The following is a 17,363-nucleotide window of genomic DNA, read 5'->3' as shown; positions in this document are numbered from 1 at the left end:
AAAAAAGCCCATAGATAGCCCTGCTATGGAGGCTACAACTAACCACAATTTACGAAAAAAAGAATGTCTAACTGAAAACCTCTCACAACAGCTTACCACTGAAATTTCAATGTGCGAATATTTGGAAAAGAACACAACACAAAATTCACTTTTCGACGGTACATAAAATACATGGTTAATACACGGAAAAAATTAAAAGTACATATTTTTCTATATATCTATACTGCATTTTTTTATCCTGAACCATTGAATGTTAGACTTTTCTAAAGGTATCACAGCAAAAGCATCCGTATAATGCTATTGAATGTTGTCATTTCTTCCTGCAAAACAAAACTTAGTCCCCAATGTTTTACATCGATCGGTGCACGCCAACCTTTTACTTTGCTAAACCTCTAATCCACGTCATTGACAGTGGGCTTAAAACACAATCATACGTTGGCATGCTGTCACATTACTTGACGCTATCCTGTTCTCCATAAGCGATTCACTGGCGACGGTATTTCTACAAGATTACCAAGCAAATGGCACATAATTGCTCAAACGCACGATACTTAGCTCAAAAACATAATGAAAACTATAGAGACATCTGTTTAAAAATGCCACGTTTGGGACTTCGCCCCCATGTGAGTTCCCCAGCTGTCGCTCATCTTTGTTAACGCATATTTTCCTATTTTTTCTGGTGAAAATTATAAATTTATTTACGAATCCCTTGAGTTTTCTTTTGTATATTAAAAAGGGTGAGGCAGAGGTGAATATGATTTTATTGTTTATCTTATACATAAAAATGGAAACGTGTTCTTCAGAATTTTATGATATGTTTCTCTTCTAAGTGGTCATCTAATTGAAGATGGCCGACAATCACTTTTTCTGAGGGATTCTTTGGTCCGTTTAAGGGCTTAATCGGGCGCCCCAGAAGATTTGTAAGGGTAATTTTCATTTGTCGGTACGCTACAAATACGATAACATCAGTTCTCGTTGTTGATTGGTCTGCAGATTTACTGTAAAACACTTTCATTTTTTCCTTAAACATTTATCCGCCGGGTTACATACATTATATATGGCCGCCACGTGATTTGAAAAATCTCTAGTGTTTGAGAAATCTCTATTGCAGCAATTCTATGTATACATGCACAGTTTAGATACGGCCCTAGTTTACTTTTATCCACAGGGTGACCTATATCCGTTGTTTTTTTAGAACCAATGTATTTAGGGATATCAAATGGTTTCATGTTGCAATACATAGCAGTTTAAAACCGCTGTCCGTCGACTTGATATATCAGCTCGAAATATTGGTACACTGTTCCTAGAAATAACGGATATAGGTTACCTCGGGGATAAAGGTGAAATAGCGTTAACGGAGTGCATTATACTGGGAAACATTGCCTTGGGATTTCTTTAGACACATTCTTTCAAGGTGGCGAATATATGTGACCTACGTTAGCAGTTGTTGAACTATTTCTGTTTTATTCCAAAAATACGTGGAAAGAAAATAACTCTATCTCACATTATGCTCTGTTTTGTTAATTTTGTTCACTAGAAGTTTTTATTTATCTAAATCAGTTCGAACTACCGGTACACACTGCAGTTTTCATAATATAACATATCTTATAAGCAACGGTTAGGTTTAGTTATTTCGATTTTTAACTGTCGGAGAATATAAATGTACGCACTGACGATTTAGCTATTGAGCACAATGAACGCTGTGAAAACTCCTGCTTTCCTGAATAATAATATTCTTTGTAAATATTTTATTCAACTGACGTTTTAGTGATCGTCGGTTACCTTCCTGGGGGCAATTCTGACAGGTGCACATTGCACTGCAGCATAGGTGTCGCTGTTATACGTTTGGGACCGCATTTGCAAGCAGCGACACCTACACTGCAGTGATATGGGTGTCGATGTTTTACGTTTGGGACCGTATCTGTAAGCAGCGCCACCCATACTGCAGTGCAATGTGAACTGGTCAGAATTGTGACAGACGGTCACCCAAACGTCGGTTGAATAAACCACTTGAAAATTTTTGTGTACAAAGAATCTTGTTTTTCCATGGTTTACCAACCCTAGGCAACTATCCACAGCTCCTGCTATCCTATATTTAACACATTCCATATTTAACTCTGAGCAAGCTGGATAATCTAAGACATGTATACGACATACGTAAGTTTGAAGCTGTCGCTACCGTGGTTATATGTGTATGCGATGTATTTTTGTATATTTATTGTCAGCAATTGATTTGGGACACAATTTCGGTGTCCATGTGAAATGTATATGAATAAAAATCCTTTCTTTATTATGTGGAATGCGTGCTTGTCTTTGATTGGTATTTTTATTCTTTTACCATGTGTCAAATAACATTAGTAGTTGCCATACATTGTACCATGTACAAATGTCGTGCAATAAAGTTCTCTATCATTCTATATATGAAGGGTATAAAACAGACTAGTCAAATAGTTGTCTTCTTGTTGGTTGAAATTGACTTTGAAGTCTGGATTTTTCAACTACCCTAAATCTAAATCATAAGAATCTTTGTAAATAGTCAGTGATTTATTCAAACTATGTTTTGGTGAACATCTCTCACTTTCCTCATGGCGACTCTGAGTGGTTCACAATGCACTGCAACATGAGTGTCACTGCTTTACGTTTGGGGCCACATCTGTTAGCAGCGACACCTATACTGCAGTACAATGTGAACCATTCAGGATTGCCCTCCATATAAGGAAAAGGTCACAATTTTCCACCACCAACCTCTTCTTGGTGCTCCAAGCAGAAGTTGGTGGGGGTAATCGTGACCTTTTCCTTATTTACGCATCATGCCACATTTTTTTTTCGATCGGCCTCCCCACCAACCTCACCTCCCAAACGGAGCCGCAAAAGAAAAGTGGAGGAAAGATTGGTGTGGAGGCTGGTTGAAAAAAACGGCATATAAGGAAAAGGTCACAATTTTCCCCGCCAACCTCTGGTTGGAGAGTACTGAGAAAGGTGACAGACGGTCACTGAAACGTCGATTTAAGAAAACACTTGGTTCTGTAGAAAATAATCTTGTTAGCTAGTGACCAAACTGATGAAACTATTCACGGGTCAGTGAATCGACATTTTGTATCTTGACGCCTTTGTTACACTATATTACAATGCCACACGTAATGCATAATCTACTATACAATTTTAGTCAGGATTCACTCACTCTCTCACCCACCCACTCACTCACTCACTCATCACTCAATCCATCACTAACTCAATCACTCACTCACTCACTCAATCCCTCACTCACTCAATCACTCACTCACTCACTCAATCCCCCATTTACTCGCTCACTCATTTACTCACAAACTCAATTACTCACTCACTCACTCACTCATTCACTCACTCGATCACTCACTCACTCGTTCACTCCTCCATCCTGCTAGTCAGGACTGCAAAAGCTAATTAGCCGTATTAATTACTTGTAATGGTTACGCTAATTACTCCTTAAGCAAACAATGATGTTTTATGTGTTTTTGAAGTGTGAAATTCTAACTGTAGTGGAATCGGGTGGAAGTGTTTAATTCACTGCAAAATCACTCGCCGTACGTCAGTCAGGCTTGCTGTTACAAGTATTCACTCTTCAAGATGCTCATAATGAAAAGTCTAGCCTGGTATCCAGCCATATTATATATAGCTCCCAAGTCTCTTCTGTCCTCTCTGCAAATACTGTACGTACTATCGGAGAGGACAGAAGAGACTAAGGCGCTATAATATGGCTGGATACCAGGCTATGAAAGATCTGTTTGGGGGACAGTCGTGTTTTTTCTGCGAAGTCACACTGTCACTAGTCTTGAAACAGATGTAAGGGTGGGCAAGCTTTAAGTCATCTAACAATGGGCGAAAAGGTCTAGGATTTCGCCATATCTAACGGTAATATTTCTGTATTTCAAAATTTTATAACAGATACAAGCAGATACACTCGGCCCCACTCGAAGTCTGCGATATTAGCTAGTCCTGCGCGCTCTTTTACTTGGAGCACAATCAGCCGTTTGATACCACGTAATTCGAAGACAGACATTAACCGCTCAAAGATGACGAAGATCGCAGTCTGTGCACTTTACGTTCAGCGAAATGGGCGAAGCTGGCATGCCGAATTTGAAGTAATACATAGCCGCTGGCATGCCCTCCGGAATTTAGCGTAGAGCCAGAGGCGTAGAACGTTGACGGTACCTACATGTGCCCCACATGTATGCCCTGTCACTGGACTGCCGCAAGTTGGCGGTCTCGCTTTGCTCAACTTGATTTGTGTTGCCCTTGACTTCATATGATGGGAAAGTCATACCAAACGTAGGAGCATGATCACGACGAACAAAACACACAAAGCACAGAAAGTTTAATAATCGTCGATGGAATCGTTGATGAGCACTCTATCAAATCGCTTTAAGTGTAGGATTTTTTTAGCTAATTAGTATAGTAAATGAACAAACACACCAATGATATCGCGATCAATGGTTTCATGAGTACTAGTAGGGAGGACAGCATTACAGCAGGTAAAGACTGTGATGCACCAGTGTTTCTTCTAATCATACTAATGGTCAAAGACCTGGGGGGGGGGGGGTGTTAGGAAGGATAGGGTATGCGATGTAGACATCTCTTCAGTACCTCCTTTTCAACATCGATGACAGCTCCTTTGTGCCATCTAATTTTTGCCCCCATTGTCCCGAGCAGACCACCGTGATTACAGGTAATTACCGGGGCCATGTGGTCCCCATTTACTCCGCACCAGAAGGTCTGAAGGGGGTTCTGGGCTTGAAAAGGTTATCACAAGGGGTTATCAGTAAGATCTAAATATTCCTCGGGCCTTTGGCTAATTTATGGGGGCAGGTGAGCTAAGGGTTACCTCATTAAGGAATGGACATTAGGTGGTCATTTGCAGCCAGGGAACCATGAATTCGGTTACTTCGATGGCCCCCATGTCTGTAGCCAGGATTTTGCTTGGGGATTGCGCCTGAAAATTTAGAAATTGAAATCTTCCGAAGCATATGCATTATCTGCGTTTTTCACAAGAAGAAACTTCAAAGTTAGAAAAACGAAATTTGTCCACATGTAACAGGCTGTCAAGGGAGAATTCATTAATCATTCTCTGCGGGTACCTCCGAGTGTGTGAAGAGTTCGTGTGTACTCGAACCCAAGAATCCCCTGACTACGGTCATTCTCATTTGTGACTAGCGCACTAGTGTGAATCTGTAGCAAGTATATGGGATCCGGGAGCAAGAGCGTACACTCACCTATAGCTAATTTTATTTACAGTCAAAACTCTATAACAACCACCTGGCCAATGTGACTACTTTTTGACAGTCCCTTATATGATTCTTACACTCGGGCGCAAGCACTAACATTAAGAATCCTGTCTATAGTGGCCACCTGTCCACACAGACCAAATTTCATAGATTCGCGGCGTTTTCAAGTTCACGGTTGACACAAGGGGATAGTCAGGCAGAAGACAGGGCCGAGAAGTTCGGGATGAAGAGAATACTGGGAAGAACTGCGAACATAATATAGAATCAACGCGAATATTACCCCTTTCACAGTCATGGATCGATTACGATATATTATATAATCAGAATCATAAGTAAAAAGTGATTTTTTTCACGTCTTGACGTCGCATATTATACGTTGTTTCCATCAACGTTTGGTTAAAAAGTTGCCGGTTTCGTACGTTTATCATGAACAGAGTAAGTAGAAAGTATGATTTCCCCCGCTCTTTGTGGATTGGCCATGGCCCGAGAGAAGAGCTAGGGATTAGACGGAACTTACTTTACTTGCTGCAAGCGCCCCCTTGCGCACCTTTATAGTAAAGCAGTATAACAATGTCGAAAACTTCGGAAAAGGGGAGAAACAAAAGACGCAAGAAGAGAGGAAAAACAATGGGTTGAAGCAGCTCTAACATCAAATGTCTATTGTGAAATTAATTGTTGTTTAAGTTGGAAAATATTGCCGTCAAAGTTGTTGCATTGCAGCGCTGCCTTCTAGTGGTTGAAGTGAAAACGGCATCGAAGTTTCGACTCGTCAGGTGTTGTCCTTTCTGCCTTCTGGTAGGTTCAATGTTTGAAAGTCAGAGTTCACATTTGCACAGGTATGGTTCTGCCCGCACGTCTCTTACGTCCATCGGCAAGACTTATTCCAACTCCTTACGTTCTGCTATTCCAAGTTCACAAAGAGGTAAGAGCGAATGTCCCGATGTTATTGATGACAAATATTTTCACAACAATACTACTAGTATCGTAACGTGCATGCAAACATCTATTTTAAAGCTGAGCATCGTTCTCGTCATTATAACAATGCTAAGCAGGAGTTGACGCCTGGATGATGATGAAGCAGGAGTATTAGTTCATGTAACATGCATTGGCATAATACCGGCCGTAAGACTTATACCGGCCGATAAAAAATAATGGAATCTAAAGAGATCTACACATGCAACAATAGTTATTTCTGAGGTATGCACACTTCAGACATCTAGGTGTCCAATACATCTTTTACAAAGCATCGATTACAATGCATTCGAAGACGACAAGGCGAAAAGTTTTCAGTATCTTTTTCGGGGTAGGCAGCTCGTCGTGGGACGAACACACCGTCACATTCATTGCCAGATTTGTAGATCATAATTACACATGCTCACGGCACAAGACGAACATGATTCAACAGCAATCTTGAATTTCTGTTGGTGACCTACAACTCATGTAAAAGTGTGAAGAACCGTTGCATAATAGCCCGGATCTACGACTGAATGGGCAAAATTGAACGTACGCAGCCATTTTCCCGCCATTTTTATATCTACGCTAGCAGTAAAGTGTTACGTCACAGCGGTTGTGACGGACAAAAGTTAAATGAAAATTCTTGACAGTATATGTCCGTTTTCTCATATGAGATTTTGTATGCTCATGCAGGTTTATGTTTTATGCACTAGCTTACTTTTATGCATAAAAGGAAGGAACATGGAGGATGTATAAAGGTACATAGCGACAGTTAATTGTGCCGTGTTTCTTCCGGCCGGTATTTTGTACCCCCTCCCAACCACGCGCCCGTTCGCCGTGTAATTCCGCGGCGTGTTACAATTACGATATTACGCTTTTAGCAGGACAAGAGTGGCAGAAAAGTTACACAGAAGAAGTGGCAAGGGTAAGCTATAACAGCAACATGTAACTGGAGAAAATGATGCGTTGACAATTTGTCAAATCAGTATGGCTAGAGAAATCGTCGTAAACGTGCCGGTATTATGTTAATAGATGTTAAATCATAATGTTGTCGCACATGTGCAATCCAACTTTTGAAATGATTTTGATTAATTACCACCCATTTGAACTGACCGTTTTATCCCTCTTGAATCTGATTTAAGGGTTAGTCATGCACGTTTGTGGACGTCAGCCCCGTTCGTTTTACGCATGGGGCGTGGCATATTTGACAAGTCATGAACTTAGTTATGGTCTCATAACACAGTAATTATCCGCGACCCCCGTCCCCAAAAGTAGTTCGGGTTAAAATAGTGCATCGCGGTACTTGCAAAGGCCGTATTTATTCTTCCGTGCACGACAGCGAGGTGGAATCTGTGGTGAATAGTAGAGGAATACATCGGCGTTCATACTGTATAAGTTGGATTTCGTCGCTTTTTCGGCCGGCGGGAATTTGCGCCTTGATATGTTACCGGCACTTCCTGTTCGCCGCCTGCAGTTCCATGACCTCCGCTGGGGGTCAAATCAAAGTGTCTGTTACAGAAAAACGAGCCGGCAAATCTATGCTCATCTTCAGATATTTTGTAGCTTGTACCCTCAACTTCAACATACTAAATTCTTGTGAATTGTATCTGCACCCTACTATAGGTTTTGAGTCGTCGAACCACCTCACTTTGGGGTCCTTAACCATGTAAATCCCCATACCCGAAAAACTGTGTTCTGAGACCTTCATCCACAGCGTGAATTCCCCAGGGACGGACAAGCACATTAAATTTGACCGATATGTTGGTAATTGACCTCGGCTGACTTGAACTGTAACATTTTCGTTACCGTCTGACCCGCCGTTACCATGGCAACGGCCGCCTAGACCGTTCCCTATGCTTAAGTATAGGACTTAGTGCGGTCTAAAGCCCGCTCGACTCCCCCCCCCCCCCTTTTCCGCCCTAAAAAAGACAAACCCCCAACCCCAATCACTCAGAACGGTAGAATGTGGTCTGGCAAGCTCCTTATAACAGAAAAAGTCAACCAGAATATCAAGTTTGTTGAGATAATGAGACCAATTAGCGGCCCCTCAGATAGTCCTTGTACAGTGCCGACACCTGTGCTAGGCGCCAAAGTGCAAAGTTGGCCATATCTCAGGAACCATTTGGATTTCTGCTCTAAAATTTGGTACGGTTTTGTATCTTGACTAGTTTTATTGTATGAACGTAAAGAAATCCAAGGTCAAGTTGGCTTATGAGCGTAGCCTTGCAGCGCTGCCCTCTGGCGGTTAAAGTAAAAACGGCATCAAAGTTTCGACTCGTTAGTTACCTGTTTGGTAGGTTCAAAGTTTGAAAGTCAGAGTTCACTGTGATTTGCACAGGGATGGTTCTGCTCAGGTGGACTTTAACCCGCACGTACCTTACGTCCATCGGCAAGACTTATTCCAACTCCTTACGTTCTGCTATTCCAAGTTCACAAAGAGGTAAGAGCGAATGTCCAGATGTTATTGATGACTAATATTTTCACAGCGATACTGCTAGTATCAGTAACATAGCAATTTGCATGCAGCATTTATTTTAAAGCTGAACATCGTTCTAGGCATTATAACAATGCTAAGCAGGTGTATTAATTCATATCAATTATAATGTTCTCGCAGATGTGCAATCCAACTTTTTAAATGTTTTTTTTTAAAATCACCAACCATTTGAACTGACGTCGACTGTTTTATCCTTCTTGAATCTTATTTAAAGTTTAATCATGAGCTATCTAACGTAATGCACGCTTGTGGACTTTAGCCCCGTTCGTTTTACGAAGTCTTGGGGGCGTGGCATAGTTAATTGGTCATGAACTTAGCTATGAGCTATGTAAATCGGTGTAGAAATAATAGCTAAATCAGTTTTAGAAAATGAAGAAACAGAATATATCATGAAATGATTTATATCAGCATTAAAACGCTGCCGCAAAAAACTTTTTGACAGATCACACATTCGATGCGGTTGGAACCGCAGCAAAACAGTTCTCGTTGATAATATACTAGACACAAAAATAACGCTTAAACAAAATACTACATGATAGTAAAATATATATAGTCCCGCGTGATGAGTTATTTTCCTTTTTACATCAAAATCGGTGGAAATTGACATTTTTGTCGCATGTTTGTTTATCATCGGTCAAAGGTCAAAAACAAAATGGCCGTCATTAAGAGTCGGAAGTAACTTTTTCGTCTCTCCCTTGAATTATATGGTCTTTCTAAGGCCAACCATGTAGTGAAATGCCCGATATTTGTATTAGAAGAATAGTTTAAGGACTTGTTTACAGAAATGTGAAGCTGTAGCAAGATTACACCCCAGAAAATGTATCTATCGCGAGTTTGGGGTAGAGGCATCGGCCTGTCTCGTTCAAGATGTCCACCCGTTTTCTCCAAAATATCTGTCCGACTTCACTTCCCACAAGGAATCGCCTTCACCATGGCCAAGAGTTACTCCAGTCTGCTGAAGGACCAGGCGTATGTGGGAGGGCAGTGGGTGTCTGCAGCGAGCGGGGAAACATTCCAAGGTTTGGCTTTCGTATATTCTGTACGTAATATTAAAGTAGTTATTGTATACATGTATGTTGTAATGCACAGCAAGAAATCGTAAGATTTCGGCCCCAAAATCTAAAATGGTTTCGAGAACAAAAACTTCAAGATGACACATACTATCTATAGTGAATAGATTGTTTTTGTATTTTGTACCTGAACGGTTTTGCAATACAAGTTGTATCTAATTTTTGTATTCAGTAAAAATAATCTCCAAAGAGGATCAGAGTTTTTCACATTGTTGTGAATTTTAAAGGCCCTGTAGGACTGCAATCATAGCTTATGTATCAGCGGCTGGCCCTGGTTAGTATACTCGGGCTTCTATATTCCTGGCAAACTAACTAACCAGGCTGACAAGGAGGTTATAGTCTAATACAATGCAATTAGGCTAGGGAATAGTTTCTAGATAGGAAAACCAACTGAATGCTCACAGATAACAGAATGAATGCATTCCTACACTACAGTTACCAACCCATCGAGTGGTGAGGTCCTGGGTTCTGTTCCTGACATGAACGCAGGAGACGCCACCAAGGCCATCAAGATAGCATACGATGCATTCCAAACTTGGAGGGAGACAACAGCAAAGGTAAACATAAACATAAACAGAGCAAAACAAGATGGAGTTGTTGATCTGAAACTATTACCCCAAATTGCCATGTTTCCATTGAACCTCAACATGTCAAAACTCAAAGAAATCAATGATGTTGAGTTATAGCTGCAAACACACAGATTTCATTTAAGATTGTGGGTACTTAATTTTGCCATAGGAGTGGAAATTAAGTGTTTTCAGTATGCTGTTGAAACAGTTGTTACGTAATACATATACAAAACAAATTCAATGCAAGGCAGAGTATTAGAAAATCATGAACATAAAACTACAGCAAATATTATATGATTTACAGTGCTACTGATAGAAGCTGCCATGTTGACACAACCATTGAGGTGTTTGACCCAGAACCCTGAGGTCCTGGGTTTGAATTCTGCCAACAATGTTGTGCCCTTGGAAAGGCATTTACATGTAACATGACTATCCTCACTCTACTCAACTATAAAAATGGTTACCTGACTTAAGTCAAAAGTAAAAGGCAGTGAAAGGAGAGGGTTGGGATCGGATCTGCCTTCAAATACTGTACCCTAGATACAGTGGATAAGGACACAAAAAGTAAGCTGCATGACTACCTTAACTGGTACCTTTTACTAACAGAGGAAATATTTTTTCGTTGATTTTTCAGGAGCGAAGCCTTCTGCTGAGGCGCTGGTTTGAGCTGATTGTGGAGAAGAAAGACACCCTGGCTGAACTACTGACTGTGGAAAATGTAATCATTTACTTTGGCTTTAGACAATAGATCAGGGCTCTAGCCAGCTCGAAATTTTTTTCCGTCAGCCAATTCCCATTGTTGCGAAAACTGTGAAAATTAAGTTAGAAAGACGGAACTGAGACCTTGAAAAACGGATTTTTATTGAGATTATCGTATGCGAAAGGGCGCCGACACACTAAGTCAACAAGCATAACATTAGCAAAACAAACAGTGTGTGGCTTGCCGACTGTGGACAGCGTCCCCAAGCCGCCTGTAGCTTCCACCAAGAATTTTTGTCTCTCAAGGTTGACGGATTGGTTTTAGAATTTTTCCGTCACACGCAGCAAATTTCCGTCAATTGACGGAAAAACGGATGCTGGCTAGAGCCCTGCAATAGATGGTTGCATATACTTGTTTATGTATATATCATATGAATTATAATTTAAAGATATTTCTTTGCCATTTGTGTCATTATTGTAAGAGATAAGCCTAATCCTACTGAATGTGTTAGAACTGAAAAGCTCTTATTAACTTAGTTAAGTCAGTTCTTGTACTGCAGGGTTGTAGCTAGTGCAATTTCAGCATATCAGGTCACTATGCTATAATTTGTGACCACCGGACTAAATGAGGACCACTCACAATTTTCAACTAGCATATAGAACTGTCTGAACTGTCTGTAGCCGCCACGCATCAACAAATGATGCACGTGACCGATTGATTGATTGATATAGTAGTGATACTTTTCAGTTATTCACTTGTGGAACAATGTCTGAGCAGATCGATATGAAAAAATGTTGATTTGACCTGGTCCAAAGTTCAAACTGACCAAGAAATTACATGTGGTGTTTAAAGACAGATGTTGGTTCTCATATGGATACCCTTAGGATGACGACTTTTTACCATTATACAATTTCAAAATCCCCTCAAAGTGAGAGGGCCAAGACATCCTTCAACACCATCCTCCAACACCATTGCCATTACAATTAAAGTACCACTAAAGTGAAATCCTGGCTAGAAACCTGTATCCCGTTTCCATGTTGCCACCTACTTTCAAGTGGCTCATTCCAAGTATCATACATAAATGTATCTTAGGGCAAACCAGTGGCAGAGTCCCTGGGGGAGGTCAACTACGCCGCGGTGTTCCTGGAGTGGTTTGCAGAGGAAGCTCGCCGGACGTATGGAGACACGATCCCGGCGCCGGCCAAGAGTAAGAGAATCGTGGTGGTGCACCAACCTGTGGGAGTGGCTTCTATGATCACACCGGTGAGTTTTACTGTGGATCTGATTGCGTGATTTCTTGACTAATAGATTGATTGATTGATTGATTGAGTTAGTGAGTGAGTGAGTGAGTGAGTGAGTGAGTGAGTGAGTGAGTGAGTGAGTGAGTGAGTGAGTGAGTGAGTGAGTGAGTGAGTGAGTGAGTGAGTGAGTGAGTGAGTGAGTGAGTGAGTGAGTGAGTGAGTGAGTGTCTTGTGGGGTCACGTGGCACAAAGGAAACATGTTTGACCCAGAACCCAATAGGTCCCGTGTTCAAATCCTGCCATGTCATAGACAAGATAGAAGGAATTTTTGAACACATCGATCCTTGGTTGGTAACTCTGGTTCTGGAAATTTATTTGTTGTTGATAATTTCCTGTCCAGTGGAACTTCCCGTACGCGATGGTCACCAGGAAGGCGGGCGCCGCGTTAGCCGCGGGTTGTACCGTCGTGCTGAAGCCCTCGGAGGAAACCCCGCTCACGACCCTCGCCATCGTGGACCTGGCGCACCAGGCAGGGATCCCCGCCGGGGTCTTCAACGTGGTGACCTGCTCTCGTAAGAACGTGGAGGCGGTCGGGAAAACGTTGTGCACCGATCCGCTGGTCGCTAAAATCTCCTTCACTGGGTCTACAGCTGTGGGGAAGGTTGGTGTGGTTTTAGACCTATTTAAGATTCATGTTAAACGTTTAAGACACTGCTGTGTCACACTGGACAGGGTTAAAGATATGTATTGTAGTGTCTGAGCACTGCTTTTGTTTGAGTCAGTGATAGTCACTGCAATTTAGTTGTTGTGATAATCTTGAAAGCATGTAAAAATATGCCACCACCACTTGAGTTGTCTGCCCATGAATTATATTTTGCTTACATTTTCTGTTGTTTTCTGTGACCTAAATTTTTAGATTAATTAGTAGAATGGCCTAGTGGGTAGTGTTTGCCTTGCAGTCAGTAGATCTTAGGTTTGATTCCCAGCCAACTGATATCAAAGACTTAAGAAATGGTGCATGCTGCTTTCTCTGCATAACACTCTGGGAAAGAGTATGCACGGACATTACACACATGAACCACTACCAGTGGACTAGCCCCCTGCTGTTACGTGATTGTTTGCCCAGAGCAACAGAAATAGAGATGGGTGGACACAATACAGGGTTTTCCAAAACTTGAGATGTCAGTTAATAATGCAAATATCACTTCCTATCATCTGCTGTTATAACAGACCTTTTTTCTTGTAGCCAGACTAGTAGAGATCTCTAATCCATTTTTGAGTCATTTAGCAGACAGAAGTTTTTTTTTCATGGTGGAGAACCCTTGGTTCCTCTAGTTGTGTTTAGCTTTAAGTTAGGTACACAAGTATGCCTATTTCTGAAAATAAATTTTGAGCCCCGCTAGTGTAGTGTAAGTTGTTTCATTGCCACATTTACCTTGCTCAGGTGTTGTTGAAATGGGGTGCAGACACTGTGAAGAAGGCCTCCATGGAGCTGGGAGGCCACGCCCCTTTTGTCGTGTTCGACAGCGCGGATGTAGACGCTGCCGTTCAGGGGGCCATGGTGTCCAAGTTCAGGTACATGGGACAGGTGGGTACTGGAGAAAATATTGTTTTGGTATTGATACATTTAGAAGGTGCTTTTTTTGTACAGTCTAGGTGCAGGTACAACATAGGTGCAGTTGGGAAAGGCACTTAAAACAACCTTGCCTCGGAGAGAAGTGACACACACTGAGCTTCTTTGCAAGACATTTGCCAACAAGCGCCATGATTTTTTTCCTTCTCCGCTACAAAGACAAATTATACTTTTACTGCAGTCTTTAGATTTGTCTGTTGTTTCTACTGGTATATTCAATGATGTTAACATTATGCACAGATATTGAGTTCCCTATTCCTTATGCAGGGACATCTTTAACTTCTAACATATCGTCATCACACGGCATACCCAACCAGCTACATATATTACCATCTTTGTCCTTGGCCAGCTTTTTAAATAGTGCTCTTGTTTGTTTTCAGACTTGTGTGTGTGCCAACCGGTTCCTTGTACAAGAGGGAGTGTACGATGCCTTCTGCGCCAAGCTGGAAGCAGCCATGGCAGCACAGCTGAAGGTGGGAGACGGACTGGACAAGGGGAACACACAGGGTCCTCTCATCAACACTAAGGCTGTAGAGAAGGTAGGGACTAACACACAGGGTCCTCTCATCAACACTAAGGCTGTAGAGAAGGTAGGGACACACAGGGTCCTCTCATCAGCACTAAGGCTGTAGAGAAGGTAGGGACTTACACACAGGGTCCTCTCATCAACACTAAGGCTGTGGAGAAGGTAGGGACTAACACACAGGGTCCTCTCATCAACACTAAGGCTGTAGAGAAGGTAGGGACTAACACACAGGGTCCTCTCATCAACACTAAAGCTGTGGAGAAGGTAGGGACTTACACACAGGGTCCTCTCATCAACACTAAGGCTGTAGAGAAGGTAGGGACTAACACACAGGGTCCTCTCATCAACACTAAGGCTGTGGAGAAGGTAGGGACTGACACACAGGGTCCTCTCATCAACACTAAGGCTGTAGAGAAGGTAGGGACTTACACACAGGGTCCTCTCATCAACACTAAGGCTGTAGAGAAGGTAGGGACTAACACACAGGGTCCTCTCATCAACACTAAGGCTGTAGAGAAGGTAGGGACTAACACACAAGGGTACTGGGTTCAAATCCCTGACAGGCTCCATTGTTGTGCCTTTGTACATTTCCTAACTCAGGTGAAATTAAGTACTAGTACTTGTTTAGGGATGTCTCTGATGGACTTACTTAATGAAAAGAGTAGGGGTCATTTCCGGTGTGTTTCAAATACATCTACATTGTATTAGGGGGGACACTATTTTGCAAAAATGCAGTTTTTGATGAAATACGCACCTAGAAATATGGAGATGGTCCATCTGAATATGAAAATGTAAAAATTTTGTAAATCTTTAATTGCTAACCTCCCTGTACATACCCCCTGAATTTGTATCTGGCCTTGCAGCTTGTATTGCTCAGTACAAACCTGGTGTGTTATGCCATTAGGCAGTTTATCAGGTATGCTATTGTAGGGAAAGCATTTGGTGTTGGTATTGCCCTGTTGTTTGGGCTGTTGCGGTGGTTTGGGAATGCTTTTAAGAAACCGATGAACGGATCATGTAGACAATGGAAAACATGCCTTGACACTTTGGATGCAAAGACTTAACTGTCTTTTATTTCAAAATGTTAGAACTATCCAAAAGGGCGCACCTGCAATTGGGCACTAACATTGCTGTTTGATGTCAAACGACCAATCCCATTTGCAGGTGCCGATTGTCAAACGGCTAAAGTCTAAGAAATGGACTCCACCCACAGTCTCTAAAATACAACAATACAGCGCAAGACCATCCATTCTAAGACTTGCAACATTCCTACACTATACAAATAAACATCTGTTTAGTCAATCAATTTTTGAATGTTTTTTACCTCATGTTTTAACTGTAGGTGGAAGCCCAGATCTTGGATGCGGTGTCGAAGGGCGCCACCGTGATGACGGGAGGGAAGCGCCACGCCCTGGGGGGAACGTTCTTCGAGCCCACCCTGCTGAAGGGGGTCACCACTGACATGCTGTGTACACAACAGGAGACCTTTGGGCCGGTCGCACCGGTCATCAAGTATGTCTAAATATATCTCAGAACAGATTCATTTTTGAATTATCATAATAATGATACTGACCAGGTCTCTAGCCAGCTCGAATTTTTTTTCCGTCAGCGAATTCCCATTGTCGCAAAAACACTATTCCAGGAGTTAGAAAGACTGAACTGAGACCTTGAAAAACGGGTTTTTAATGAGATAATCGTATGCAAAAGGGCGCCGACACACATTGTCAACAATCATAACAATTGCAAAACAAACAGTGTGTGGGTTTTACCGCCGTGGACGGCGTCCCCAAGCCGCCTGTAGCTTCCACCAGGGATTTTTGTCCGTCAAGGTTGACAGATTGGTTTTAAAATTTTTCTGTCAGCAGCAAATTTCCGTCAATTGACGGAAAAATGGACGCTGGCTAGAGCCCCGATGCTGACGTTATTTGCTAGTTCATGGCCGTAGGCTTATGTACAGGGGTACAAATAGTAAAAAAGTGTCTATTCTATACATTTACCTATTTGTAAATTACTGAGGGGTTAGATTTCTTTTTTGAATGAAAAGCCCTAGGATTTCAACGGGTTCTGTGATTTTAGTAGAAATGCATTTTTTGGAAGGTCTTCTAGCTTGCAAAAGCTCTGGAATATTTTTCAAAATAGTATCTTACATAGCTTGTTTTTTTTCATCCTCAATGACATGATATATCATTGGAATTCACATTTAATGCCCCTTACTATAGTATTCTTTTTCTTATGATGTGTTGAGTCCCTTTCAATGTTAGACACTATATTCACATACTCAGCCCTTCTGTTTGACATTGATATGTAGCATCAATTAACAAACAACAGAGAAATAATTGATCAAATCTGAGTTTTAAAACTTTTTGTGCTGAGTGTATTTTGTCCAATAATATTGTTTGTTTCATGTATCTAATGATTTGTGTATTGCATAGGTTCAAGACAGAAGAAGAGGCCGTCACCATCGCAAACTCCGCTAGAGTGGGATTGGCCGGTTACTTCTTCTCCAACAACATCGGTCAGATCTGGCGCGTAGCGGAGCGTATGGAGGTCGGGATGGTGGGCGTGAACGAGGGTCTCGTGTCCATGGTGGAGGCGCCGTTTGGAGGAGTGAAGGAGTCTGGGATAGGTGTGGAGGGATCCAAATATGGTATCCACGAGTACCTGAATGTCAAGTATATCTGTTTTGGTGGTGTTTAAAATGACGAGATGACGAAATGATGAGATGAGGAAATCTGTGTTCTAGCACCTTAATTCCGCCTGGTACCCCAAGACTCAGACACATTTAAAGTGTTTATAAACACCGAAATACAATATTTTCTCATTTTCGTACACTGTAAGTGTAACGAGAATTAGTATCATTTCATGAACATAAACGTTTATACAGAGTACACACAATTCTGATGATATTGAACATC

At 41.7% G+C, this 17,363-nt stretch overlaps 1 protein-coding gene and 1 long non-coding RNA gene across 4 annotated transcripts in view; one reads left to right on the top strand and one right to left on the bottom strand.

Annotated features, from left to right (window-relative positions):
* The window catches only part of LOC118412123, a 1,585-nt gene extending 454 nt beyond the window's left edge, over positions 1–1,131 (bottom strand). The window contains exon 1 of the long non-coding RNA XR_004830729.1: positions 44–1,131. This is a non-coding gene — a long non-coding RNA (uncharacterized LOC118412123). The remainder of the gene's footprint in view (positions 1–43) is intronic.
* A 4,986-nt stretch (positions 1,132–6,117) lies between these two features.
* On the top strand, positions 6,118–17,357 carry LOC118412347 (succinate-semialdehyde dehydrogenase, mitochondrial-like). 3 transcript variants are annotated; one of them, XM_035815147.1, is made up of 11 exons: positions 6,118–6,183; positions 9,627–9,728; positions 10,215–10,336; positions 10,983–11,066; positions 12,141–12,311; positions 12,690–12,950; positions 13,734–13,877; positions 14,303–14,512; positions 14,611–14,814; positions 15,791–15,960; positions 16,881–17,357. In XM_035815147.1, the coding sequence occupies exons 2-11, from the start codon at positions 9,641–9,643 to the stop codon at positions 17,143–17,145; spliced, it is 1,719 nt and encodes a 572-aa protein (XP_035671040.1). In that variant the 5' UTR covers positions 6,118–6,183; positions 9,627–9,640; the 3' UTR covers positions 17,146–17,357. The 3 variants fall into 3 exon arrangements, with proteins under 3 accessions (XP_035671040.1, XP_035671039.1, XP_035671041.1); XM_035815146.1 differs by lacking the exon at positions 6,118–6,183 and adding an exon at positions 8,540–8,655; XM_035815148.1 differs by lacking the exons at positions 6,118–6,183; positions 14,611–14,814 and having other exon boundaries at positions 9,335–9,728; positions 14,303–14,461.
* Positions 17,358–17,363: the final 6 nt, after the last annotated feature.

The sequence above is a fragment of the Branchiostoma floridae genome, chromosome 3 (assembly GCF_000003815.2).
Source record: "Branchiostoma floridae strain S238N-H82 chromosome 3, Bfl_VNyyK, whole genome shotgun sequence".
Lineage (NCBI taxonomy): Eukaryota > Metazoa > Chordata > Leptocardii > Amphioxiformes > Branchiostomatidae > Branchiostoma > Branchiostoma floridae.
This window is presented reverse-complemented; position numbering and strand designations above follow the sequence as displayed.

Bases quoted from the DNA above. Each gene is read 5' to 3' on its own strand.
- LOC118412347 (XM_035815146.1), top strand. From the start codon at position 8,556: ATGGTTCTGCTCAGGTGGACTTTAACCCGCACGTACCTTACGTCCATC. The intron at 9,729-10,214 runs GTTTGGCTTTCG...CCTACACTACAG, and splicing joins GAGCGGGGAAACATTCCAAG to TTACCAACCCATCGAGTGGT. The intron at 14,815-15,790 runs GTAGGGACTGAC...TTTTAACTGTAG, and splicing joins ACACTAAGGCTGTGGAGAAG to GTGGAAGCCCAGATCTTGGA.